Consider the following 27,017-nt stretch of genomic DNA (forward strand, 5'->3'; position numbering starts at 1 on the left):
TGTTAAAGGGAGTCGTTCCTTTCCACAGTCCCTCAGGCTCAGGACGGGAGATTGGACTGAAGACAAGTTTCGGTGCAATCTGTTTTTGAATTGGCTCTATATGAATGAATTGGATTATGATTACAATTAATTGAATTCCAATTGGCTTGAATTGGACTATATCATTTAAGTGCCTTGAGATGACAATTGTTGTAATCTGGCGCTATATAAATAAAATTGAATTGAATTGAATTTCTAAACGGTTACTTTGGTGTAACTCATGGTTACTTCAATCAGAGGGAGCCTTTTACGCCTTTCCACTGAACATTTGGACAAAACAACTCGTACTCAGTGTGCTTTCATCTCTGCTCAGTGTGGCACTGATCTGTGAAGGTGAAGCCAGATTTAGAATGGACAGCCAGGCCAACACACCAGCTCCCATGGTCTGCCATAGCCGTGGCCTGAGGATTGAGCTTGTGGCTGGAAGAAGCTGAGTGGAGGTCGGGGAGGTTTAGGGACGGGGCGCCTCCGTCCAGCTCACATTCAACGTGTGGCTGTGGTCACAGGACATCTGATCACTGCTGTAATGTGGACACTGAGGTGGAGGACGTGGAGACAGCAGCTGATTTCAGAGCTGCTCTGTCTGGAGCTCAGCTTACAGAACCATGTTTTTCTCTTTCATTTGGTGAATGACTTTCGTGCCTTTAAACACAGAAGATGAGTGACAGCTGCGAGCTTCTCTCTTTTTGTTGGAAAATGGAATTAGATTTTTTTACACTATCTGTGTGAACAGAGGTGGAGCATCCAGTGGAAGGTGGTGACGTGATGACGGAGGAGGATGTGGAGCGTCCAGCGTGAGGCTGCGTCAGGCCTCCTGAAGGCCCACCAGCTCGCAGCTCTTTTTCCACAGCCGTGCCTGCAGCTCAGAGTCGTAGGAGAGGTCAGAGGACCGCGTCCTCTGGCCGTTGTACAGGTAACAGCCGCCCACCCCTTCCATGTCAGGAGCAGCTGCAGCATAGACGGATATGGATGCTCCCTCTGCTGGCGTCTGAGGGGCACACGGGAAACATACAGCACAAAGTCAGTGGGTCTGTTCTGGAGGACGTGGTCATCACTGCACAGCCACACAGCTCAGTGAAAGAACACGTGCTCCCTGCTTTGTCTTTGAGAAGCGTTTGGATGTGAGCAAGATTAACAGATACACAATCTAAAGTCATGACAGCAGAATTCAAGAAACAGTAAAGCCTGGCCATCCTAAGTGCAGAGCTGAGCTGAACAGAGCCACAGCGATCACTGAGGGAACACGTACCCTGAACAGCGTCTTGGCCACCGGTCTCTTCATCATCTGTGCGAGGGTCCACAGGTTATCGTACAGGGCCGTGTCCACCATGCCGGGGTCCACAGCGTTTACGGTCACGTGGAAGCCGCCGCCCGTCAGCTGCTCCTGCAGGTGGTTGGTGAAGAGGACCAGAGCCAGTTTGCTCTGGGAGTAGGCAGAATGGGAACTGTACTGGACCCTGAGGACAGCAGGGCAGGCTGAGGTCAGATTAGACTTTATTGTCAGTCATCTCAGGGCACTTTGTAATAATCAAGTACCAATTTAACAAATGAGCATCTGAGAAGAAGCTGTAAACTGTATACTCCAAAGGCAGCAGAAGTCTCCCCAGCACACATTTCCTGAGATGTGATACCATACCATAGCACTTTATTTAGAAAGCACCTTTAACAGGGTGCTATACATAAAACCAGAACATAAAAGCCAGTAAGAACATATAACTAAAGAATGTAAGAACAACATAAAAGAGACAACAAAACATAATGAAACAGGTCATTTAAAATAGCTCCCTCGGTGTGAAAAGAGAGTACGTTTCTAAAAGCAGAATGGGAGGCAGAGCCTTCAGTTATCAGGCCCCTAAAAGCAGAATGGGAGGCAGAGCCTTCAGTTATCAGGCCCCTAAAAGCAGAATGGGAGGCAGAGCCTTCAGTTATCAGGCCCCTAAAAGCAGAATGGGAGGCAGAGCCTTCAGTTATCAGGCCCCTAAAAGCAGAATGGGAGGCAGAGCCTTCAGTTATCAGGCCCCTAAAAGCAGAATGGGAGGCAGAGCCTTCAGTTATCAGGCCCCTAAAAGCAGAATGGGAGGCAGAGCCTTCAGTTATCAGGCCCCTAAAAGCAGAATGGGAGGCAGAGCCTTCAGTTATCAGGCCCCTAAAAGCAGAATGGGAGGCAGAGCCTTCAGTTATCAGGCCCCTAAAAGCAGAATGGGAGGCAGAGCCTTCAGTTATCAGGCCCCTAAAAGCAGAATGGGAGGCAGAGCCTTCAGTTATCAGGCCCCTAAAAGCAGAATGGGAGGCAGAGCCTTCAGTTATCAGGCCCCTAAAAGCAGAATGGGAGGCAGAGCCTTCAGTTATCAGGCCCCTAAAAGCAGAATGGGAGGCAGAGCCTTCAGTTATCAGGCCCCTCTCTGTGGAACCAGCTGCCAGTTTGGCTTCAGGAAGCAGACACCCTCTCTACCTTTAAGATCAGGCTGAAACTTTCCTTTCTGATAAAGCTTATAGTTAGGGATGGCTCAGGTGACCCTGAAACAGTGAGTGTCCTGCAGAAGCTTCCCAGCACATCTGATCTGTTGACCTAAGTGAGCGTGACAGTGCGTCAGGGCGTAGCGTCAGGGCGTAGCGGGTCAGAGATAAAACGACCTGAGTGAGCGTGACAGCGCATCAGGGCGTAGCGTCAGGGCGTAGCGTCAGGGCGTAGCGGGTCAGAGATAAAACAACCTGAGGGAGCGTGACAGTGCGTCAGAGCGTAGGGTCAGGGTGTAGCTGGTCAGAGATAAAATAACCTGAGTGAGCGTGACAGCTCGTCAGGGCGTAGCGTCAGGGCGTAGCCTCAGGGCGTAGCGGGTCAGAGATAAAACGACCTGAGTGAGCGTGACAGTGCGTCAGGGCGTAGCGTCAGGGCGTAGTGGGTCAGAGATAAAACGACCTGAGTGAGCGTGACAGCGCGTCAGAGCGTAGCCTCAGGGTGTAGCGTCAGGGCGTAGCGGGTCAGAGATAAAACGACCTGAGTGACTGTGACAGTGCATCAGGGCGTAGCGTCAGGGCGTAGTGGGTCAGAGATAAAACGACCTGAGTGAGCGTGACAGCGCGTCAGGGCGTAGCGTCAGGGCGTAGCGGGTCAGAGATAAAACGACCTGAGTGACTGTGACGGTGCGTCAGGGGGTAGCGTCAGGGCGTAGCGTCAGGGCGTAGCCTCAGGGCGTAGCGGGTCAGAGATAAAATAACCTGAGTGAGCGTGACAGTGCATCAGGGCGTAGCCTCAGGGCGTAGTGGGTCAGAGATAAAACGACCTGAGTGAGCGTGACAGCTCGTCAGGGCGTAGCGTCAGGGCGTAGCCTCAGGGCGTAGTGGGTCAGAGATAAAACGACCTGAGTGAGCGTGACAGCGCGTCAGAGCGTAGCGTCAGGGCGTAGCGGGTCAGAGATAAAACGACCTGAGTGAGCGTGACAGCGCGTCAGAGCGTAGCGTCAGGGCGTAGCGGGTCAGAGATAAAACGACCTGAGTGAGCCTGACAGCGCGTCAGGGCGTAGCGTCAGGGCGTAGCGGGTCAGAGATAAAACGACCTGAGTGACTGTGACAGTGCATCAGGGCGTAGCGTCAGAGCGTAGCGGGTCAGAGATAAAACGACCTGAGTGACTGTGACAGTGCATCAGGGCGTAGCGTCAGAGCGTAGCGGGTCAGAGATAAAACGACCTGAGTGACTGTGACAGTGCGTCAGGGCGTAGTGGGTCAGAGATAAAACGACCTGAGTGAGCGTGACAGCGCGTCAGAGCGTAGCGTCAGGGCGTAGCGTCAGGGCGTAGTGGGTCAGAGATAAAACGACCTGAGTGACTGTGACGGTGCGTCAGGGGGTAGCGTCAGGGCGTAGCGTCAGGGCGTAGCCTCAGGGCGTAGCGGGTCAGAGATAAAACGACCTGAGTGAGCGTGACAGCGCGTCAGGGCGTAGCGTCAGGGCGTAGCGGGTCAGAGATAAAACGACCTGAGTGAGCGTGACAGCGCGTCAGGGCGTAGCGTCAGGGCGTAGCGGGTCAGAGATAAAACGACCTGAGTGAGCGTGACAGTGCGTCAGAGCGTAGGGTCAGGGTGTAGCTGGTCAGAGATAAAACGACCTGAGTGAGCGTGACAGCGCGTCAGGGCGTAGCCTCAGGGTGTAGCGTCAGAGCGTAGCGGGTCAGAGATAAAACGACCTGAGTGACTGTGACGGTGCGTCAGGGCGTAGCGTCAGGGCGTAGCCTCAGGGCGTAGCCTCAGGGCGTAGCGGGTCAGAGATAAAACGACCTGAGTGACTGTGACGGTGCGTCAGGGCGTAGCGTCAGGGCGTAGCGTCAGGGCGTAGCGGGTCAGAGATAAAACGACCTGAGTGAGCCTGACAGCGCGTCAGGGCGTAGCGTCAGGGCGTAGCGGGTCAGAGATAAAATGGAGCTGCACAGGTAAGAGACTTAAAGTGGATCCTAAAATGAAGAAGTGAAGTCAGAAGCTGAGAACTGTCCTGTTTCTTGAACTTGAGTCATTTGGAATTGATTGGAGTCTGTTTGCGTTATAATTAATTGGTTTGAATTGGACTGTATCTTTGAAGTGTTTGATTCAGCGAACTGACGCCTAAACTCTCAGGAAATAGTACATGAAATAGTACATTGATATCAAAGAAAGAAGTTGGAAGTTTCACCAAAACAGATGAAATCTGATCAGTAATGGGCTGAAGGCTTCCAGTCAGCCACCTGCTACATCCTCCTGAATCACAGGGAAAAATAATGAAGATAAAGCCACCGAGGTGTCACAGCGAGGGTTCAGATCGGCTGATTGTTGGGACGTCACAGCCAGAGCTCAGACTGAACCCCCCTCCTCTGCTCTCCCTGATCTTCACCTTCAACCTCAGCTTGTTACTCCCATGTCTTTAGATGGATTCAGAATCAAACAGCTGTTTAACTGTCTGACTGATGCTCATACCTCTTGTTTAGGTCCTCCAGGTTTACAACTCCGGCATAGTGTGTGGCTGAGGACATATTGATGATTCTGGAGCAGCAGCCCTGTCTTCCTGACCTCTTCAGCAGGTCCAGCAGCAGGTTGGTCAACAGGAAGTGGCTGAGGTAGTTGAGGCAGAAGTGGAGCTCGAAGCCTTCCTCCGTCCGTGTCTCAGGAACCAGCATGGTTCCAGCTACATGAGAGGACACAGCAGGAGAGGAGGCTCAGCGGGTCTGATGGAGGGAGGATTCAAAGCGCTCATAGTCACTTCCTGTCTGCTCGCACTGCTCAGCTCATCAGTCCTGGCTCTAAGAAGCTCAGTCTGGCCATAAATCAAGCCTGTTCAGAAGCAGCAGCCTCGTCTTTTTATGAGCTTTTACATTGTCTTACACTGGACATTTTGCTTTGGACTCTGTAACATTACAGAGCTTTGGCAAACAACAGCTGCACCTGGAGAATAAAAACCTGGACGCATAATATGATAGTTCCAACATAATAATGTGGTTATGAGTCTGGCTTTAAACAACTATAAATATCCAAATAGAAAGCCAATTTGAGACATTATTCCCAAATAATGTCTGAATAAGATCATTCACACCCCCCAAAACCCAAAAGACATGCTTTTATTATTAGTAGAGTTCTTCATCCTACCGTTGTTCACCAGAACATGGAGTGGAAGACCTCTGTCTTTGAACGCCTGCACAAACTGCCGCACAGACTTCAGCGAGGTCAGGTCCGCAAACACAAACTCAGCTGGAAGCAGAACAACAAGCAAGTTAGCTCCGAGCCGTGCACACAGCGTCCACACGTGGAACACGGAGGAACTGAGCCCCACACCGTGTGGTTAGTGACATGCAAAACATCCCTTCTGCTTCGCACTGATCCCAGCAGCAGGTGGGCTGGACTCCTGTTTGGTGATGTGCTGGGATGCTGCACAGCTGTGGTCAGAATGCATCACACTGCTGACTTGGGATTTAAAAACAAAGAGCTGCTCAGATCATAAAAACTACAAGAAATAATGACAAAAGAAGATCTGCTGGGATGATGAAGGCTGGGAAGCAGAGACGGCTCTGAATGCCTCAGCACTGGGAGCTGATCTGATAGAGGGAAGCTGCTCCATAATAAAGCAGCAGCGACTTTGAAAGCTGGTTTTGCTTTTAGCCTGGTTCTGGTTCTGCGCACATCAACAAGCAGCTGGTTGGCTGACCACAGCTCGGAAGCTGGGGTTTGTGCATTTCAGAGCTCGACAAAGTAAGTTTGAGCCTGTCCTCCAAAGGCAACAACAGAATTTCAAAATCAACCCTCTGAACCCTGAGGGACCCCACAGGTTAGAGGAGCCTTTCCAGGGGGGTAAACCCACCCAAGTGGACTTCTGTCTGATAAGGAGGACTGAAACCACCTGAGTGCATCAACTTTTTCAAGATGATGGAACGATCTACAGCATCAGAGGCAGCTGTTCAGTCCAAGAGTGCCGGGATGGACGAGTGTCCTGAAGCTACAGTTAGAATCAAATCATCAGGAACTCCTGTGCTGTGGAGGCACTTCAAACCGGACCGGAACGTTTCATTTACATCACGATTAAGTAAAAACTACTTTCTCCAGAATTTTTGATAAAAAGGGGAAATGAGAGGCGGACCTAAAGTCAGAGTAGACAGAGCTCATGGTCCGGCTGGATCAGAGGCATCAGGCCAATGATTGGCTCGGTCACGCTGCCCCTGTCTTAGGTAGCTACTGCCACTCTTGCACTAAGATGCAATGAAATCTTATGTTAGCTGCGGTCCTCTCAGCAATGGTAGACATCAGTTCTCTATAAAGGTGGTAAAATGGGTCGAAAACCATCTGTTGTCATTCTTAAGCAAGTCATAGAGCTGAAGCACACATTTTCAACCACAGCCACCTCCTTCTATTCTTACTCATCCTTCCTTTGTCTCTTTACCATCTGTTCGTGCAGGTAAAGGCTTTGTTCTATCACCTTTACTCCCAGGAAGCTCCTTTGGTACCCCCTCAGTCTGGCCTTTTGTCCCTGTTCAGTGTGTGCTGTGGGTAGAAGCACCACTAACCACTCCTAACATACTCCAAATGCTGGAGGAAAAGTGGGCTTCAATTTCCAGCCCAGTAAAGTGTTAACATGGAGACTGGAGGTCCTGGAATGGAAGCAGCGACTGCCGTTCCTCCTGAGCTGCAGCCCCCACCGCTCTTGAAACCCACCTGTAAAGTGACTTTCCTTTAACTGCAACTGTTTATCAGAAAGGAAAGTTCTAGCCTAGTCTTAAATGTTAGAGCTTATAGTTCGGGATGGCTGAGGTGACCCTGAAACATCAGGTAGATGGCTGTGCTTCCTGGTTCTGATGGAGGTTTCTTCCACTGAAACGGACTGGGTTTGACTGAATCGTGACTGGACTTGAACAGAGTTACAGTTTTAGATCTTTTTTTTTTTTAAGACACACAGCTTTCCATTTGTAGGAACTTTCCCATGTCACCCTGAACCTCTCCATGACTCCACAGGAACAACATCTTTTCCTTTTGAAGTGAATCTGAGGCACTTGGGAACATAACTCACAGAGAGTGAGACACAGATTTGAGCATGAATCCCTGACTATATCTCAGTTTTTTCCTGATCAAACTCAAACTAAATGTTACTCTGGGAGGGAGTTTCTTCACTTTCTACAGCTCTAAGCTCTCTTACTCTTCAATCATACAAAGTTCCCGTGATCTGAATGCACGAGGCGCACATTATCACCACGCAGGACACCAGTTTATGTGCTGGAAAAGGCCCCAGATGTGTTGGGTCTGTAATGTATGCGGCTGCAGCTGGAGTATTTCGCTGTGTGGAATTACCTTTAATTGGGCTCCCTTTTAAACCCTGAAGCAGCAGCTTCTGTGAAATACGGTGACACAGACACACGGTTACCTCTGTCTTGGCCGCACTCTTGGTTAATCTTCCTCATGGCTGTTGAGCCCTCTTCTCTCTCGTTCCCAGCTGGAGATGATGCAAATCAGACAGAAGCTTGTTGGGCTATGAATCCATTTAACCCTCCTGGTTACACTGACATCTGTCCACATCCTGAAACGGACTGACTTCCAAATCTGACCCCTCAGCTAAAGTAAAAACACTGAGTGGATACTAATGATTTGGGAACGTAATAACAAGCATTATTTGGTTGAAATATCACTGCATTTCTTCAGTTGATTTGAATTAGAGCCAACGGTCATTGCATGCAGGGTTACAGATTCTGTGAAGGGAATTTAGATAGAAAACATCCTGTAGACTAAACAAAATGAAGAAACACGCAGATACTGTCATTAAAACTGGACAGGGGAGACGTTAACGGGGGAACTACTGAGCGAGTAAAGGCCTACCTATGATAACACGCATGCCAAGACTTGCCAGGTGCCTCGCCGTCTCAAAACCCATTCCTCTGGTGCCCCCAGTCACAATGGCAACCCTTCCATTTTGCCTGGGTAAGACTGTGTTGGAGGAGAGAGGGCACCACATGAGAAGCTTTCATTTCCAACTCTCATCCAGCAGATAAATACATCAGTGTGAGCAGAATACATTACGACTGGTTTTGTACAGATTGACTTTATTCCATTACATCACACTTTCTGCAAAGACGTGCTGAACTGGAGACGGGCAAAAACTGCAACTACACATAGAAATGAGCCATTCAGAGAAATCAGGGACAGTTAAAACATTCGTTCTGTTCACAGTTAAAATATTAACATGCTGATGAGGAAGTAATGTAGAAAAGGTAAAAACACCCTCACAGTAACAGCAACACAGGACATATGACAGTCTCATTACTTATGAGACACAGAAGCACTGAGGGTTCACTTAGTTTTTCGTAGGTGGTAACTCATTTTAAGGACCTGATGATTTCCGCTATGTTCTGAAACCTAAAAAGAACATGCTCTCTTATGGACTGCAAAATGTACACTATACCTGTGTGATCAGCGCCAATGCCACAGTTTTACATGGTTTATGGACACATTAATACCTGCAGAACCTAAGGCAGACTGTTTGTCAGGATGAGGACCAGCGGAATTGTGTGTGCATTGTAAGCCTTTACATAAATTACATTTTAAACAGGCCCATCACACTGAACACGGCATCTTTCTGTTAATGCCCTACAGTATGCAGGTATGCAGAAACTCTTGGTTACTCTGGTGGCTGCCCCAGAAACCTGTTGCTTTCGCCAACATTGTCCAAATCATCCTCACAGGGTTCTGGATCATGGAGGTCTCGCAAGTTCTCATACAGGAAGACCTGCTGATCCACCAGAGATGGAGCTATGCAGTTCCTTTTCCCACACAGAACAGCCCCCGATGAGCTGAACAGCCTGTGACAGGGAACACTGGTGGCAGGGACACACCAGTACCTCTGAAGCACCTTGGGAAGTGTGGGGAACAAGAGTGCATGACTGGACCACCAAAGCAAAGGGTCCTCGTTCAGACCTAACACCCTCTGTGACTTGTAGTTGCTCAGCTCCTCTACCACCTGAGCATGCAGCTCCTCCTGGCTCTGGTCTGCATCTGACTGGCAAAATATGGCAGCCAGCGGGTTGTCTTGGGTCGAAGTGCTGGTGCCAGATTCTCTGAGAGGTGCCTGCTTTTTGCTGGGTGGCTCGTCAGCTACCAATGACAAATCATCAAGACACGACTGCTCTGAAATTTGCCTCTCCAGGATTGCTTTGGCCTCCTCGATGATGCTGGTCTCAACTTTGGATCGTTCCTGAGTGGTCAGAAAGGGAAGCTTCTTGTAACGGGGATCTAAGAATGATGCGATGTTCAGAAACATTGAGATCTCTTGTGACTGTGAATTCTGTGAATATGTGCTGGACAGGACCTTGGAGATGACCTCTTTGGTCATGCTGATCTCTTTGAGATCCCCCTCTTTAACTTTCAGGGTGGTGTTTAGCAGCATATGAAGCACAGGTCTCACCATGCTAATGGCTGGATGCCTACATGAAGCTACCATGTTTGCAACAACTTTAAATGGCTGAAGGACTTCAATCAAGCCCTCCATCAAGGACCAGTCATTGTCATCAAAGCTGAACTGGTGGCTGCTGGGGACATCCAGGAGCGTTGCAGTTACAGCGACTTGCTGCTCTTTCAGTCTTTGTAACATTGCCAGCGTGGCCAACCAGGGCCTGCCTCTGTCTGTGATGAGGGTGCACTGAGCAAGACCGTGCTGCTTCTGTTTGTCTCTCAGAATGTACATTCCTGGTTCTCTGAAATGATCGATAAGTCTGCGACAACTACCCAAAAAGCTGTCAACTCGAGGCAGCTGGAAGGCTTCATCCACTGCGCGGTTGATGGTGTGCCCAAAGCAAGGCATCTTCACAGACAGCTCCAGGAGCGAGCACGCCTTCACGATGTCCACGGAACCATTTGTGGTGGCTCCACTCACTTTATGAGTTATTCCCCACTCAACAAAGGCTTCATATATTGCTCTGGTGATATTTTCAGCCGTGTTGTCCTCTTGTACCTCAAATGTTTTGAGGCACTTGTCAATCATTGAGAAGCCAGTTGAACTGTTGTAATTAACTGAATGAACAGAGAGTGAAATGTATGTTCTGTTTTGGGTCTGGCTTTGCCAGAGATCAGTAGTGACTCCACAGTTCACGACTGCACCGAGCTCAGTGAATACTACATCCCTGGTACGGCAATATGTCTCAGGAATCATTTTACCTGCAAGGTCTCGTTTGCAAGGGGGCGAATATCCAGGATCGACAACACTCATCAAATTCTTGAACGTAGGCTCTTCAACTATAGACACGGGGTACAATCCCTGACAGATGAAGGTAATGATAGCTCCTGTCAGATCATTATGTCGCCTGTTTTCAAAGCTTAAGTTTGGCCTTAAATTTACATCATGGGACTGCTGCTGTGTATGTGGACCTGTGGGTTCTGTCTTTATTCTTGAAAATGCTGTGGCAAACGCCTCACGCATCTGATCCGTGTTGCTTTTGACAAACTCACTGAACTCTACGGGGTGGTTCTTTTCAAGGTGGTACGACAGGTTGGAGGTGTTTCCAGAGTAGGCGATTTGGCTCATGCATACACGGCAGTATATCCGTTTCCAGTGCAGTATGCACCCATCTGCATCGGTGTCAAAGCCAAAGTACTTCCACACTTTGCTTTTTGCTCGTGGATGTGCAACAAGATTGAGTCCAGAGCATGACGGTCCTGAACTTTTACCCTCCATTGGTTCCCTTGTATGCAATCCCCGTGGGTGCCTTCACTTACAGAGGACCTAACAAGGATAGTGAAATAAACATTTGAGGATTCTGGGAAGAACATTACATGCATGTGAAAGCCTACACTGAGACACAAATGCTAACGTTAAGGAAAGTACTTCCATGATAACAGCTACCCTCAGAAGTTAATTTATTTTAATTTTATTTATATAAAAAAAGCTGGGTGTGCTCATGTTAATGTTTGTTGCACTGATGGCCAGCATTTGTCAACCAAAAATCACTTTAAAGCCATATCATAATATAACAAAGCATGAAAAAACAGGAAATGCTTGTAATGCATGTAAAATGACATTTGTTTTTGGTATCACAGTTTCTACACAGCTTATTTTGTTTTGAGTTTTTAAAGTAAATTAATTTATTTTGAGGGATATGTACAGTTCTACACATGTTACAATAAGGTAAAATCAAAGTATTTTTACTGTATAGAAGGGATGCACCAAATTGCAAATTTGTGATCGAAGCTCTATATAACTGAGTTCAGAAATTTCTACTCTGTAGGCCTTCAAACAAAACCTGCAGTAGAAGTGCATTCCCCAAAAAACTAAAGTGCATAAAAAGTGGATAAACTCACAACAAATTAATTGTCCTTTTGGCACAAGTCTACTTAGTCACAGTAGGCTAACAATGTAAACAGAAAGCTCAGGTAAATCCCGACATGTCTGCTGCATCCTCCCAGCCGGACCGGTAAGGGTCTGCTGCATCTCCCCCACCAGACCAGTAGGGGTCAGACATGTCTGCTGCATCCTCCCCGCCGGACCGGTAAGGGTCTGCTGCATCTCCCCCACCAGACCAGTAGGGGTCAGACATGTCTGCTGCATCCTCCCAGCCGGACCGATAAGGGTCTGCTGCATCTCCCCCACCAGACCAGTAGGGGTCAGACATGTCTGCTGCATCCTCCCCGCCGGACCGATAAGGGTCTGCTGCATCTCCCCCACCAGACCAGTAGGGGTCAGACATGTCTGCTGCATCCTCCCAATCGGACCGGTAGGGGTCCGACAGAGGGTCGGTACATTTTTACTCCCTCTTACAAAGAGCCAGATCGGGGAGTCTGAGCTTTTTGATGACGACAAAAAGACCACAACATAAGTTGAATCCAGACGTTTTTTTATCCACTTCCGAAAAAGACAAAACCTTTGTTTTCTCACTCAATGAGTTTCGGGTCAGTTAGGATCACCAACATGTTTTATCTTTGTTAAATTTCAGAATAAAAACCAACTTTATTCTGTCTTTAAACATTCCAGTCTGAACTTTAGAAGCTTCTAATTGGTTCATTGACATCGTTTGAGTTCATTGGTGACACACTTGTGGATGTATTCTAAGGCACTCCTCCATCACAGAGCTTTTTTATGTGACATCATGGGAAAAATCAAGAGTCTGGTTGAATTTCCAGATGCCTGAATGCCAGCATCATACCGCTAATGAAGGAGACACATTCTGAGTCCTAGAGATGAACGGCTTTTGAGGGAAAAGACCTTGTGAAGATGCTGCTGAAACTGGTCGGATAGGCTCATTATCCAGAGTAAAACATGAGCTGAAAGGCCACTGAGCCATGACTACAGTGTGCAGCTGCACATGGGGACAAAGATCTTCATTTCTGGAGACATGTCCTGTGGTCTGACGAACCTAAAACTGAACTGTTTGGCCTTAATGATCAACGGTATGTTTGGAGGAAAGCTTGCATTACATTAGACCTTATTATTCCATTCAACTGACAGAACAAATGAGTCAATTACAGATTTAAGTTAAAAGATGTTTATATATCGGTCATTTCCTAATAATTCTTTAATAAATGGAGAACTGATCTAATTCCTGCTCCCACATAATTATGTACATATTCTATCTTTATTTATTCATGTTGAGTTTGTGGTTAAAGCATTGGGTTCTTGTTCTGTGTGGACTTATTGCAGCAACACACAGTCAGAACCCAGAGAGCACAATCAGGCTACCACTCCTCCCCCACCCCCACTGACCAGCTAAACATTCTTTGGGAGATTAGAGGCGTATAAACCTAAAATGACCACAAACAGTACTCTTTGTCTGCTTCTTTCTTATGCATTAGGGTTGGCTTTCTCACATGTTCACATTCACATTTACATTCACCCTCTCCTTTACATTCACATTCATGCTAACATTCACGCTCACATTCATGCAAACATTCACGCTCACATTCATGCTAGCATTCACGTTCATGATAACATTCGCGCTCACAGTCACATTCATGATAACATTCGCGCTCACATTCATGCTAACATTCACGTTCATGCTTTGATTTACGCTCACATTCACGTTCATGATAACATTCACGCTCACATTCATGCTAACATTCACGTTCATGCTTTGATTTACGCTCACATTCACGTTCATGATAACATTCGCGCTCACAATCACATTCATGCTAACATTCACGCTCATGCTTTGATTTACGCTCACATTCACGTTCATGATAACATTCGCACTCACATTCATGCTAACATTCACGCTCATGCTTTGATTTACACTCACATTCACGTTCATGATAACATTCGCACTCACATTCATGCTAACATTCACGCTCATGCTTTGATTTACACTCACATTCACGTTCATGATAACATTCACGCTCACATTCATGCAAACATTCACGCTCATGCTTTGATTTACGCTCACATTCACGTTCATGATAACATTCGCACTCACATTCATGCTAACATTCACGCTCATGCTTTGATTTACACTCACATTCACGTTCATGATAACATTCGCACTCACATTCATGCAAACATTCACGCTCATGCTTTGATTTACGCTCACATTCACGTTCATGATAACATTCGCACTCACATTCATGCTAACATTCACGCTCATGCTTTGATTTACACTCACATTCACGTTCATGATAACATTCGCACTCACATTCATGCTAACATTCACGCTCATGCTTTGATTTACGCTCACATTCACGTTCATGATAACATTCACGCTCACATTCATGCAAACATTCACGCTCATGCTTTGATTTACGCTCACATTCACGTTCATGATAACATTCGCGCTCACAATCACATTCATCCTAACATTCACGCTCATGCTTTGATTTACGCTCACATTCACGTTCATGATAACATTCGCACTCACATTCATGCTAACATTCACGCTCATGCTTTGATTTACGCTCACATTCACGTTCATGATAACATTCGCGCTCACAATCACATTCATGCTAACATTCACGCTCATGCTTTGATTTACGCTCACATTCACGTTCATGATAACATTCGCACTCACATTCATGCTAACATTCACGCTCATGCTTTGATTTACGCTCACATTCACGTTCATGATAACATTCACGCTCACATTCATGCTAGCATTCACGTTCATGATAACATTCGCGCTCACAGTCACATTCATGATAACATTCGCGCTCACATTCATGCTAGCATTCACGTTCATGATAACATTCGCGCTCACAGTCACGTTCATGATAACATTCGCGCTCATGCTTTGATTTACGCTCACATTCACGTTCATGATAACATTCACGCTCACATTCATGCAAACATTCACGCTCACATTCATGCTAGCATTCACGTTCATGATAACATTCGCGCTCACAGTCACATTCATGATAACATTCGCACTCACATTCATGCTAACATTCACGCTCATGCTTTGATTTACGCTCACATTCACGTTCATGATAACATTCACGCTCACATTCATGCAAACATTCACGCTCACATTCATGCTAGCATTCACGTTCATGATAACATTCGCGCTCACAGTCACATTCATGATAACATTCGCGCTCACATTCATGCTAGCATTCACGTTCATGATAACATTCGCGCTCACATTCATGCTAGCATTCACATTCATGATAACATTCGCGCTCACATTCATGCTAGCATTCACGTTCATGATAACATTCACGCTCACATACATGATAACATTCACGCTCATGCTTTGATTTACGCTCACATTCACGTTCATGATAACATTCGCACTCACATTCATGCTAACATTCATGCTCACATTCATGCTAACATTCACGCTCATGCTTTGATTTACGCTCACATTCACGATAACATTCACGCTCATGCTCTGATTTATGCTTATATTCACGCTCTCATTCACGTTAACAATCACGTTCACTTTCACATTAATGCTAACATTCACGTTCACATACATGATAACATTCACGCTCATGCTTTGATTTACGCTCACATTCACGTTCATGATAACATTCGCACTCACATTCATGCTAACATTCATGCTCACATTCATGCTAACATTCACGCTCATGCTTTGATTTACGCTCACATTCACGCTCATGCTCTGATTTATGCTTATATTCACGCTCTCATTCACGTTCACAATCACGTTCACTTTCACATTAATGCTAACATTCACGTTCACAATCACGTTCACTTTCACATTAATGCTAACATTCACGTTCACATACATGATAACATTCACGCTCATGCTTTGATTTACGCTCACATTCACGTTCATGATAACATTCACGCTCACATTCATGCTAACATTCATGCTCACATTCATGCTAACATTCACGTTCATGCTCACTTTCACGCTCACGTTTTTACAATTGGTTTTTGGTGTTAAACTGACTAAAGCTGAAAGAATATTTTAATTTAAGATCCACTTAAGCATGGCTTTTAATCCCATTTTAGGGCTGTAAAGTCCTCGTCCACTGCTCAACTTTCTTGGTCGACCAAAATTGTGATGGTCGATTTTTTGCCGTGCTAATTTCATACAGTCTATGGTTAATTTCACCAGGAAGAAAGGACCAAGTGCTAATGGGGAAGTTTTCAGAGCACCCCTGTTTCACAGGCCTGTCTTAGAGAACACCCCCCTTGTTTTCACAATATTGGATTAGCCCAACCCAGGTAGATTGAAGAACCTTCACGTTATTCAACGTCCGGTGGTTTGCTGAATATTTATTTTGAGTGTTTCATTTACAGTGAATCCTCCTCTACCATACATGTCAGAGACATGGCAATGTGGCAGAATTTTACCAAAACAGTGGGAAAAAAGTTGAATGCGCAGTTTACATGTCACAGCTCGAATACAAACATGGCGTATCGTATAAAATCGGTAATATTTCAATATTATAGACTATTAATATCATATTAAACATATTTCAATATTTTAGTCTAATAATCGTTTATTGGTTTTATAACTGCAGGCTCGCAACAACAGCAGCATCCCTCAGATACACCCAGACCACGCTGGATGTTAGGCCTCCTCCATCATCCAAACGCAAGCATGACATCACAGAAGGAATTGTCAATTTTATTGCTCCGGATATGAGGCCCATTGGTGTCGTGGAAGGCCAGACAATCGATTCAATGGACGTTATCTGAGTAGACTGATACCAGTCAAATTGGGTGCATGCATGTACTAATCGCAAAATAGGAGGGAGTCAAAGAGAGAGTTAATACAACACAGCGAGGCACGGGGCTTGACGTTTCTTCAAATGGAGTCCTATAGGACAGTGACTGCCCTTTTCATTGATGGAGACTGGAAAGCACAGAGTCTTGTGCTTGAGACAAAACCAATAGAAGAGGCGCACACAGGAAGAAACATCGCTGCGCGACTGTTGTATGTGACAACAGACACGAATATGGCACTCTGTGTGGAAACACTAAAGGAGTCACCTGAACGGTTGGAGACGCAGGGCGTCAGGTGCGCCGGGCACACTGTGCAGCTCTGTGTTAATGCTGCGCTCAAACGGCACATTTTAAAAAGGCACAAAGCGAAAACTGGGCGAAAGCACAAGCAGGAGCAGCAAAATGTCCCTCAGCATCAACTTATTCCACACCTTGGAACTCAGCATTTTCAATGTTGGAGCGACTGCTGGAGCAACGCTGGCCCATTACCGCAGTGCTGTCTGATCCAAAGTTTACCAAGAAGAGCGACAGCAGTACACTGGAGCTCACTACAACACCCCGGAATGCAGCAGAGCTCACTGACAATGTGCTGAAACCTATGAGAACCCTGCCGGAGCTGCTGACGCGTCCTGTCTGCAACAGTATGCTGGCAAACGTCACCTTCACAGATAAAGACCGCCCCATCACTGAAAACATGAAAAGCAAGCAGGTGAATGATGGGTGTCTACATTACAGCTGCAGTAGGAGACCCTCGCTCTCAGCAGCTGTCTTTTCTGGGTGATGCCAGACGAGGCGAGGCCGATCCAGAAGTTGCACAGGCGGCAGACAGACCGAGTGCACGGCGGCGAGGAGCCCCGTGTCCAACAAACAGAAAGCCGACAGAGACAAGGAGATAGCAACGCTGCTGTGCAGAGATGAGGAAGAAGTGCTTTCTGCAGCATCAGATGGGAGAAAACGGTCTGCAGGACAAAACCAAAGCGGACTCTGGACCATTGGGGTGGTGGAAAAACCCAAGGCGAGCCTGGCCCGAGTAGCAAAGCGACTGCTCTGCACCCCTGCTGCACCCACGCCCCCCGAAGGCATCCAGCCCACGGCAGGACTCCCTGGTCAAGAAGCCGTGTCCTTAGAACATGGATATGCTGGCGTCTGACCCAACTCTCCATTTCATGGTTTTTACATTAATAACATTTGAAAAATACTTGGATTTATTTTTGTATTTGTCCATGTTACTACTTTATTTCCTTTCAGTTTATTGCTAAATAACAAACGTTTATGGTCCCCTTTTATTATTGTGCACATTTATTTCTATTTGGGCACTTTTTGTTGCGTTCACTGGTTGTAGGCTATTGTTTTGAGCCTACGCTTTATCTTTCAGTAATGTACAGCTTTATTTCGTTATTTCGCTTTGACCCGGGATGTTTAATAAAGAGATATTAGTACATTTTCGCTAATCGTGGGCTGGATGCAGGCGCTTTTAGACGACATGTCAGGGCTTCAGTCGAAGCACTTCTTTGGTTGATTACAGCCCTACCCATTTCACAGTCTTCAGCCGCTGAAAACTGGGGCAGCTTAGTGGACTTTGTTTCTGATTTAATACTTTCACAGATCTCCTGATTAAGGACTTCATCAAGCTGGGTGCCAATGAAAAGAGGTGTTAGCAGTTCCTCTGTGAATGACCAAGTTGTGCAGATTAGCAGCAAAAAGCAGAAGAAATCTCTGCATCAATCCATCCTCACAAAGCAGCAAGAGAGAATTAACCCCCCCTGAAACAATCAGGAGGACATGTTTTACACCTGCATACATGAAGCTACGGGAAGAGGAGATGTGCAGGCATTAAGAACTCCTTTTAGAAGATCTTAGCTGCAGGAGCGCACAGACAGGCTGGGAAAAGGTTTCCATGTTGGTCCTCCACCCCTCTCAGGACAGTAGTAATAAAGACTGACACACATCATTTCCTGTGAGCAACGCTACATCTACCTAAAAAAATACGTCCTGTATAAATCAAACGTGCATTTTTATTTCCGGCGTCCAAACGGCACATTTCACCACAGGTGGAGAAATTCTTTTACCCTGCACAGAAAGAGACTTTAGTGAAAGGGAGGGCTGACCTGGGAGCGTGAAAGACTTGTTGAACAGCTGATAGACGAGCACTCTGATTCCGCACAGATACAGCCTGAGGAGAGGCACCAACACCGACTGCAGCCACATCTTTCTGCTTCCGTTCAGGAGCTCGGCGCTACGCCGTAATGAGTCCGGCTCAGACCCTGCTTTACATACACGTGTCCGTGGTTCCGCCTCTACGGGACTGCGTCATGTCACGGCGGTCAGCCGAAAGAAGAAAGCCAGAAAAAAATCCCAGAAGGGGTAACTATAGTTTAAAACCTCCTGCCTTCTGTTGGAGGGCAGCGCAAGCTTTACATAGCCGTTCATTTCTACAGTGGCGAATGGAGAAGTAACACTAAACTACTGCTTTTACGTATGTTCAATTCACCTCTGTAGTGACCAAATGAATAATACATTTTATTTGTAGTGCCCTTTACGTCGCAAGATCTCAAAGGGCTATGTATGGAAAGAGCTTTCATCTTTCATCAGCAATCATCTTACTGCATTCAGAGCACCACAAATGAACATGTATATATTTATCTTTGTATTTGTGGATGGTGTGTCCAAGGCCGCGCATCAGAAGATGTTTCTGTAACTGCTATGTTTTAAATGATTGAAGAACCAATATTAAGAACAAATCTGAGTTGCCAGGTCTTTTTATTTGTATTCATTTAACCAAGGAAAGCCTAATTGAGATTAAAAATCTCTTCTACAAAGTGGCCAAAGTGGCCAAGACGCAGTTAAAAAGTACACACATACATATCAACACACATACTTGTGTCACAAGCAAAACCTGAAAAAAAGGCGGAACATCTATTAACAGATGTATCTGCCTCCAAGTCATTCAGCATTTTCTTAGAAGCCTCCAACAGGACCATGTCATGACATTTCAAGTCTGTTTGCAGTTCGTTCCAGCGTACATGAAAGCCTTTTCCCGTTTCAGCTTGTACCCTTGGAACTGAAAATAATTTTTAAAATATCCTGTGAACGAAGGCTACAAGGTCCGGAAGAAGGCGGAAGAAGGTCGAGAGGTAAGAAGTGAGTAGACCAAGAACAGCCTTGTTAACAGGAATATGCCAGAATCTTAGCCTACGCATTCACAAGGAAGACCATTCAACACGTTCATACAATAAACAGTGATGGGCGAGAGATGTAGAATTAGGGATGAACCTCAGAGCCGCGTGATGCACATTAAACCCCGAGAAGAGGCATGGATGTACAAAACATCCCATCAACCCTAACCCTAGCTGACAGAAAGATTGCAGTAAACAACCTGTTTTCAAAAAGAGGTTGGGATAAGAGGTGTGGTGGTCAACACCCTCGCCTCACAGCAGAGGGTTCCAGGTTCAATTCCCAGCTGGTTCTTTCTGTGTGGAGTTTGCATGTTCTCCCCGTGGTTCTCCGGCTTCCTCCAAAAAAGCCTTATGGTATTATAAAATCATCATGATGTTCCAAAAATAAGCATGACTCGCATGCTTGTATCTTCCATAATTGCAATTAGATTCATATGGGCAGAATTAAAAAGTGCAGGAGCTGAAACATCACATGGACTTTTGTGATTAAAAGCATGTGGAAACAGTGGCTCTTTTTATTCTATATAAGGGCTCATGGTCACATGGACACTTTGTGACCCCAAACTGAATGATTAGAGGGATATGGATTCTGCCAGAAGCAAGGGGTCATATGTTTGCATCATTCCATGTTTTCACTTGTCATATTGATCATGAAGGTCACACTTCTTACTCAATTTCATCAGCAATAGCATAGGATTAAACTGAGTGTCAGTTAATGGTCCTCCTTCGAGTTTAAAAGTCCAATATAGAAGCATAGAAAACCACTGGTTTCACAGCAAGAGAGCAGAAGCCAGATCCAAAGCAAACTGGGGTAAAGCTGAAGGTGAAACCAGAGAAGCCAGTGAAGGCAGAACTATCAAAACTAAAGAAAACTCGTGATATTCCCATCTGACAAACCTCAACACTGAGAAGGTGTCGGCAACTGTTCAGTCTGTCTACCAGTCACACAGTGTTGTTTTCATGCTTTCGCATTCATCATTTTAAAGACAGCACGGTGGATTAAAAGCAATCAGTGAGATTCAGGTGTAAACTGCTCCTCCCACCACATCATTTTTACCAAGATACTGGCAGAAAAAAGCAAGAAAACAAAAACAAGCGGATGACAACTTTGACCTTGAAGACAGTTGTACTTTGGTACAGAGAATAAATAAATACAGAACCCTGTATTGTGCATGGGGAGTTCCTGAAGAGAGCAAACACATTTGTTTGAATAAAAAGTGGTTACCAACTTATTTTGGAGCTTATCAGTTGGGTGAACTCAATTCAACAGTCCTGTAAACTTGGACAGGTTCTGGCCCATGCCCGTTGGTGCTCATGAGTAAAGTAGCCCAAAGAGCAAGTGGCTGAAAAACCTTAATGTAGCGGCCTTGTTTGAGCTGGATTATAATCATGTGCATATTTCCAAGGCTCACATTCTTTGGATTCAGTGTACTGTGGAGCACTGATTTTAGATCCTACTACTGCTGCTTTTTGTATGCTTGTAGTGGATGGTCACAGATAGACATCCGAAATCTCATTTTAATCCTTTAAACAGTGGGAGTTATTTATTAAAAAGAGGGGGTTGGCTCTACCAGCATTATCACCCTACTACCCAACCATGACCAAAATAAACAGAAGAACCACTCAAAAAAAATGTCTGTGAAGGGTCACCAACTTAGTACAAAGAGCTCAAACACATAAGCTACGCCTGGAAAGACTGAACACAAAGGTGCAAAGGACACAAGAAACCCAGGAGTATAAAGGATGTGATGAAATCAGATACCAGGAGCAGAGTAATCTGAAAAAAGTAAGTTTCTGAAATGAATAAAAACAACTGTCCATGTTGTAAATCATCAAATTTAATGTGTGAAATCACTGCAGCTGAAACATAATGCATACCCTGCAGCTATCAGGACACAAACAGAGATCGTCTTTACTCTCTAACCACACAAAAAAACCAAGAATGTTCACGACTATTAAAGAGCAGTTTCACTCCATCACAGTGCTGCAGCACTTTCTCTTTCCTCCAATCAGCTGTTGCTGGAGTACGACCCAGATCCTCAACCTGTGCACCCCCCCACCGCTGGTCTGACCAGGAACATGTCGAGTAAACTTATCACAGAACACTTTTTGTTTTTTGTGGGATTCTTTGCCAATTTTAAGCCAATGTTCTTTAACCAGTAAAACTAGACACACAAATAGCTACATGGATATTATTTCATTTTGTCATTGATCCCCGAACAGTTTTAGTTTTTGTACCTTGTCTTGTTTTATTTTGAATGTTAACTTCTCCTCTCATTTCGGTGAACTTGCCCTTCCTTCCGTGTCATGTGTCTGTGTGTCTCCCCTGATTACCCAAGTGTTTCCACCTGTTCCCCTTGGTCCCTCATGTGTCATATAGTCTTCGTCTTCCCTTGTCTCGTTGCCAGTGTGTCGTACCTTACAGTCTTCATCCTAGCCTCTGAAACCTCTAGCCTGATTCCTTGTGTTCCAGATTCTTGACCGTTGTGGTACTCAGTATTTTGATCCTTTGTCTGATCACTGAAGTCGAACGAATATCCTTCAGAGTTTTCATTTGGTTAATGTTTTGTGTAGATTCTCAGTTTAGCCTTGACTAATTTTCATAGTCGATTTTGGTTTCCTCCTTTTGAGTGATTTATGTTATAATGTTTCTTAGCTCCTCTGTTATAGGAGTGGATGCTTGATTTTTGTTCTTTGTCGAATTCTGTAGTTCCTCCATTAGAAGGAGAGTTTTCTTTGTTCACCTCTTTAGAAGAGTTTTGCCAAATTTAAATAATAATCTGGGACTGGATAGTATAGGGTTCTCTCCGGGTTCCTCCCACCGTCCAAAAACAGCATGTCAGGTTAATTGGTGACTCCAAATTGTCCGTAGGAGTGAGTGTGAGTGTGCATGGTTGTTTGTCTCTGTGTGGCCCTGTGATGGACTGGCGACCTGTCCAGGGTGTACCCCGCCTTTCGCCCAATAACTGCTGGGATAGGCTCCAGCCCACCCACTATCCGATTAATGGATTGACGGTATAGAAAATGGATGGATGGATGGATAGTATAGTGGTAAGATAGCCACCCTTCATGTGGGTGACCTTGGTTCAAATCTCCTACATGAAAGGTACTATCTCCAGCAAGGCCCCCTTACCCTATCTGCCTACCTGTAAGTCGCTTTGGATAAAAGCATCTGCTAAATGCAGAAACATACTTTTCATAGACCTTTTGTTTTCCTCCTAGAGTGGAGAGACTGTTTCTTTTGATTAGGTTTTATACTGGAATCTGTCTCTGCTAAAGTTATAGTGATCAGTGCCTTAGATATTTTCATAGTGTTTATTTCTCATGATAAAAGATATCCAGTTTCAGTTTTTTTAATCAGGTTCTCTATGTGAGATCTAAAAGAAAGTTGATCATCAGACAAAACACCAACTTATAACAAGGCACTACATCAATTGCGTTCCCTTGTAAGGAGAACACACTTGGATTTTACACACAATTTGGTTTTAGAAACATTTAAGACAAATTTCAAATCTATAAACTGACGCTCCACAAGGTTAAAAGCTGTCTGCAAGTAGCCAAGGGCCTCTCCAAGGGCGGAGCCACAACAGTAAAGGACCGTATCGTCAGCATAGAAATGGGATTTAGCATCTATCAAGTGCGTCCATGTAAATACTAAAAAAGATTGGGCCCAAAACAGAGCTCTGGGGCACCCCCAGAAGACATATTTAACATTGTAGAAGAACTACCATCAAAATGTATACATTGCAATCTGTTTGACAGATAATTAGCAAACCAGCCAACTGCTTGATTTGACAGACCAATATTCAACAATCGTTGTTTCAACACAGAATGATCCACAGCGTGAAAGGCCTCTGAGAGGTCAACAAAGAGGGCTGTGCAGAATTTTGTTGTTGTCGTTTGTGACTTTTAGGGAGGCTGTGATGGAACTGGGCTGTTTCCTGAAACCAGATTGATATGGGGAGAGAATGTTGTTTGTTTGGAGACAGTCCTTCAACTGATTATTTATCAACCATTCAAGGACCTTGAAAGGATGATAAATGATACCCCCCCCCCCCCCCCCCCCCCCAGTTTAAAAGAGGAAGAACATGAGCAATCTTCCAAATTGCAGGGTTGTGATTTGTAGTGATGGTGAGGCTAAAACTATGTTGGAGAGGTTTAGCGATGAAGTCAGCAGCTAGCTTGAAAAACTGAGGTTCTAAAAGATCTGGGCCTGCAGATTTCATAATATCCAGAGAAAGGAGAGTTCTATGAACTTTTTCCGCTGAGAACAATGTAAACCAAAAAGCTGATTTGCAGGTATGAGACCAGCATCTGGACCATAATTAAACTGGCCTGGGGGCTGGCAAATTGGAAAAGAACTAGAAGCAATGAAGTACTTTTTTAAAATATACAGTAGTGTCATTGTAAACTATGCTGGGTGGGAGGTCATTATGATTCTCATAGGCTGAAATGGATTTAATCACCTTCCAAATTTTTTTGGGGTCATTTAAATTTTCTGTGGTTGCCGAGAGATAAAATCAGATGTGGCTTTTTGATAAGAAAAGTTAGGCGATTTGTGAGTTGCCTGAAAGTGAGCCGATCTCCTCGGACAGATGAGAAACTTTCATGGAAGAATTCCTTTGCAGTCTGTACATCATTACATAGTTCAATTAGTTTCTAGTCAAAATCATACAAGTCATGACGGAATCCCTCTTCAACAAATGCCTTCATGTTACATTTGATCACAAAGCGAGGTTTAGTTTTTGGAACCTTTGCATTTCTTACTGCAGCAATTACACAGTGGTCACTTTTATCATTGGCAAAAGTACCTGCCATAGAGTACTTGTGTGGAGCGTTTGTCAAGAACAAGTCGATAAGGGCAGATTTATCTGGGAATTTTAGATTGGGGTGTGTGGGACTCTCAATAAGCTGCATAAAGTTGAGTGAGACACTGATATGTCTGAAAGCATCAGAATTAGTCAAAGTTTTGCCTGAGGCATACAGAGCTACCACATTTGTATCATTGGAGGTCTGGAACAACACCTGTGGAATGGTAGACCAGGTTGAAAGAGGTCAAAGGTCACCTGTGAAATTAGTTTGATCGAAGGATGCTTATTTGTTTTTTTATGTGGTGACATAACCAAGTATTAAGAAGCTTAGCTGCAGGTATTGAAGATAAACGAAGGCAGGTGAATTTAGGAGGGTCTAAGGTGAAGAGAGTGGCAATTCAGTTTGTTCAAGAGGGGGAGAAAATTAATAAGACAATAAGGAGACAAGGCAGCTTAGATGATGCTTATGATTGGGAGATGCAGGTAGACTTAAGAGGGAAGCTTGTTGTTCCCCAGGAAATAGCTTCTACAAATCTAAGACCTGATATAGTCTTGTGGTCTAGGAGTAGAATGAAAGTCTATTTCATAGAGCTGACTGTTCCTTGGGAGGAATTAGTGGCAGAAGCATATGAAAGGAAAAAGCTTAGGTATGTGGAGTTAGGGGCAGAAGCAGAGCAGCGAGGATGGAACGTTAGGATCTGTCCAGTGGAAGTAGGAAGTAGAGGATTTGTTGTAAAGTCTGTTGTCTCATTGTTGAGGGAGTTGGGTGTAAGTGGACAGAGTGAGAGGAAAATAGTGAAGAGGAGCCAGTTAAGTTCAATCAGTGAATTTGGATCAGAAGAAGCAATAGTAACTGGGGGCCCAGCAGGGGGAGCACTTAGGGTAAACAGACTTTTGGAAGAAGCAAGGAAGAAATCCATGATATATTTAAGTGGAGGGTGTGGCCCATGTGAGACTTTTGAAACCAGGCGGTCATTTCAGGTGAGTTGGCCTGTATGGCCTTGTATTTGCTGGCATTTTTAGTGACTGTAGGACTGTTTAGGTGAGTTTGTCTGCTGAATCTCCTAGTGTGTCTTGTCCTGCCTCCACCTCTGGCACCCTCTATACTTTCATTACCCCCTACCTGAACCAGGGTTTGTACCCCCACCCCGCTATGACTGGTGTGAAGTTAGTCAGAGGATAGGGTAGCTTGTGGTCTCAGAAGGCCAGTTAACTATGGTTAAGGACATCCAATCAGAATGCATGAAGCATCGAGTACCGCTGAAGAAAGCTTCAGGTTTGTGAGTTCGGGGTGTCCAGACAGGAGATGAAGAATGGTAACCATGAACATCTGGAGAAACACCACATGCTTAATTCCCACAGTTAAGAATGTCCAGGATAGCCAGACTATTGAGCCCACCCAGGTTCAACCCCATAGGGAAAGGTTTTACCCAATATAAGGGGAGAAGCGCCCCCAGTGAGGGAGAGATGATACAGACTTTTTGGCTTCAAAGATCTCTCCAGACTTGATGCATCTATCTGTAATTCTGATACGGACCTGGTGACCAATAAACTACCTCACTGTTCGACCAAGTCTGTGTCAGCAGAGTTCTTCCTGTACCATCTACACATCGGCTGTTTGAAGACGACCATCCCTTATACACCACACTTAAAAAGGGAAACATGAACACAAACTCATGGACTGAAAATCAGCAAGAGAGCAAACCTATAATTGGAAGTCATTTAAATTAGGTTCACGTGTCTAACTCTGAGAATGAAACTGTACAAAGCAAAAGAAAGAGCTCATGTCTCTTACCTGATCTGACAACCCTTGTACAGTTGAAAGATCAAAACAGGGAGCAAAACTAGATGTAGTTCTTAAATAGTGCCATCAGGTGAGTAAGGGTGTGACAAGAAGCAATGAGGTAGTTTAGGAAAGGCAAAGGAAGAAAGAAGGGATACAAATGACTATAAAGTTAAATTTAAAGCACCCTTTGGAGAGTACTGCTTTATTCTTCTGCTCATGTTTCTTTGTAGTCAGACGTACAGATGGATGGATGGTGAGGTGCTCTGATATGTGTTCCACTTTGTTGGGTCCAGCAGCTGTTTTGAATGACCATTTACAGTAATGAATTTAACATTTAAGTCTAATAATCCTCCAATCAAGGTATTTGTTCATACCTTGAAATAGGACTTGCAAGGGTGTCCTTTAAGGTACCACCCATACCATCTTCCAGTGGTAAATGTGGCTCAGATTGTGTTAGATTGTGATAGTGTTTCCCCACTAGAGTGATGTTGTTCCCTTTAACAGGCTGTGGTTGGATGGCGTGCTTGTGTGCAGAGCTTCCTCTCAGCTGTGAATCATGTGTTTAAACCAACATATTGTTGGGTTTAGGCAATAAT

The 27,017-nt window shown here is 45.1% G+C and overlaps 2 protein-coding genes across 2 annotated transcripts; both read right to left on the minus strand.

Annotated features, from left to right (window-relative positions):
- dhrsx (dehydrogenase/reductase (SDR family) X-linked) lies at window positions 1-18,878 on the minus strand. Its single transcript, XM_072379304.1, has 7 exons — window positions 18,757-18,878; window positions 8,356-8,463; window positions 7,907-7,975; window positions 5,647-5,748; window positions 4,981-5,188; window positions 1,289-1,496; window positions 1-1,027 (listed from the first exon to the last, which is right to left on the minus strand). The coding sequence occupies exons 1-7, from the start codon at window positions 18,854-18,856 to the stop codon at window positions 845-847; spliced, it is 978 nt and encodes a 325-aa protein (XP_072235405.1). The 5' UTR covers window positions 18,857-18,878; the 3' UTR covers window positions 1-844.
- On the minus strand, window positions 8,480-18,845 carry LOC140289860 (E3 SUMO-protein ligase ZBED1-like). Its single transcript, XM_072379303.1, has 2 exons — window positions 18,757-18,845; window positions 8,480-11,251 (listed from the first exon to the last, which is right to left on the minus strand). The coding sequence occupies exon 2, from the start codon at window positions 11,201-11,203 to the stop codon at window positions 9,155-9,157; it is 2,049 nt and encodes a 682-aa protein (XP_072235404.1). The 5' UTR covers window positions 11,204-11,251; window positions 18,757-18,845; the 3' UTR covers window positions 8,480-9,154.
- Window positions 18,879-27,017: the final 8,139 nt, after the last annotated feature.

The sequence above is a fragment of the Leuresthes tenuis genome, unplaced genomic scaffold, assembly GCF_036924035.1.
Source record: "Leuresthes tenuis unplaced genomic scaffold, fLeuTen1.0.hap1 SCAF_1, whole genome shotgun sequence".
NCBI classification, from domain to species: Eukaryota; Metazoa; Chordata; class Actinopteri; order Atheriniformes; family Atherinopsidae; genus Leuresthes; species Leuresthes tenuis.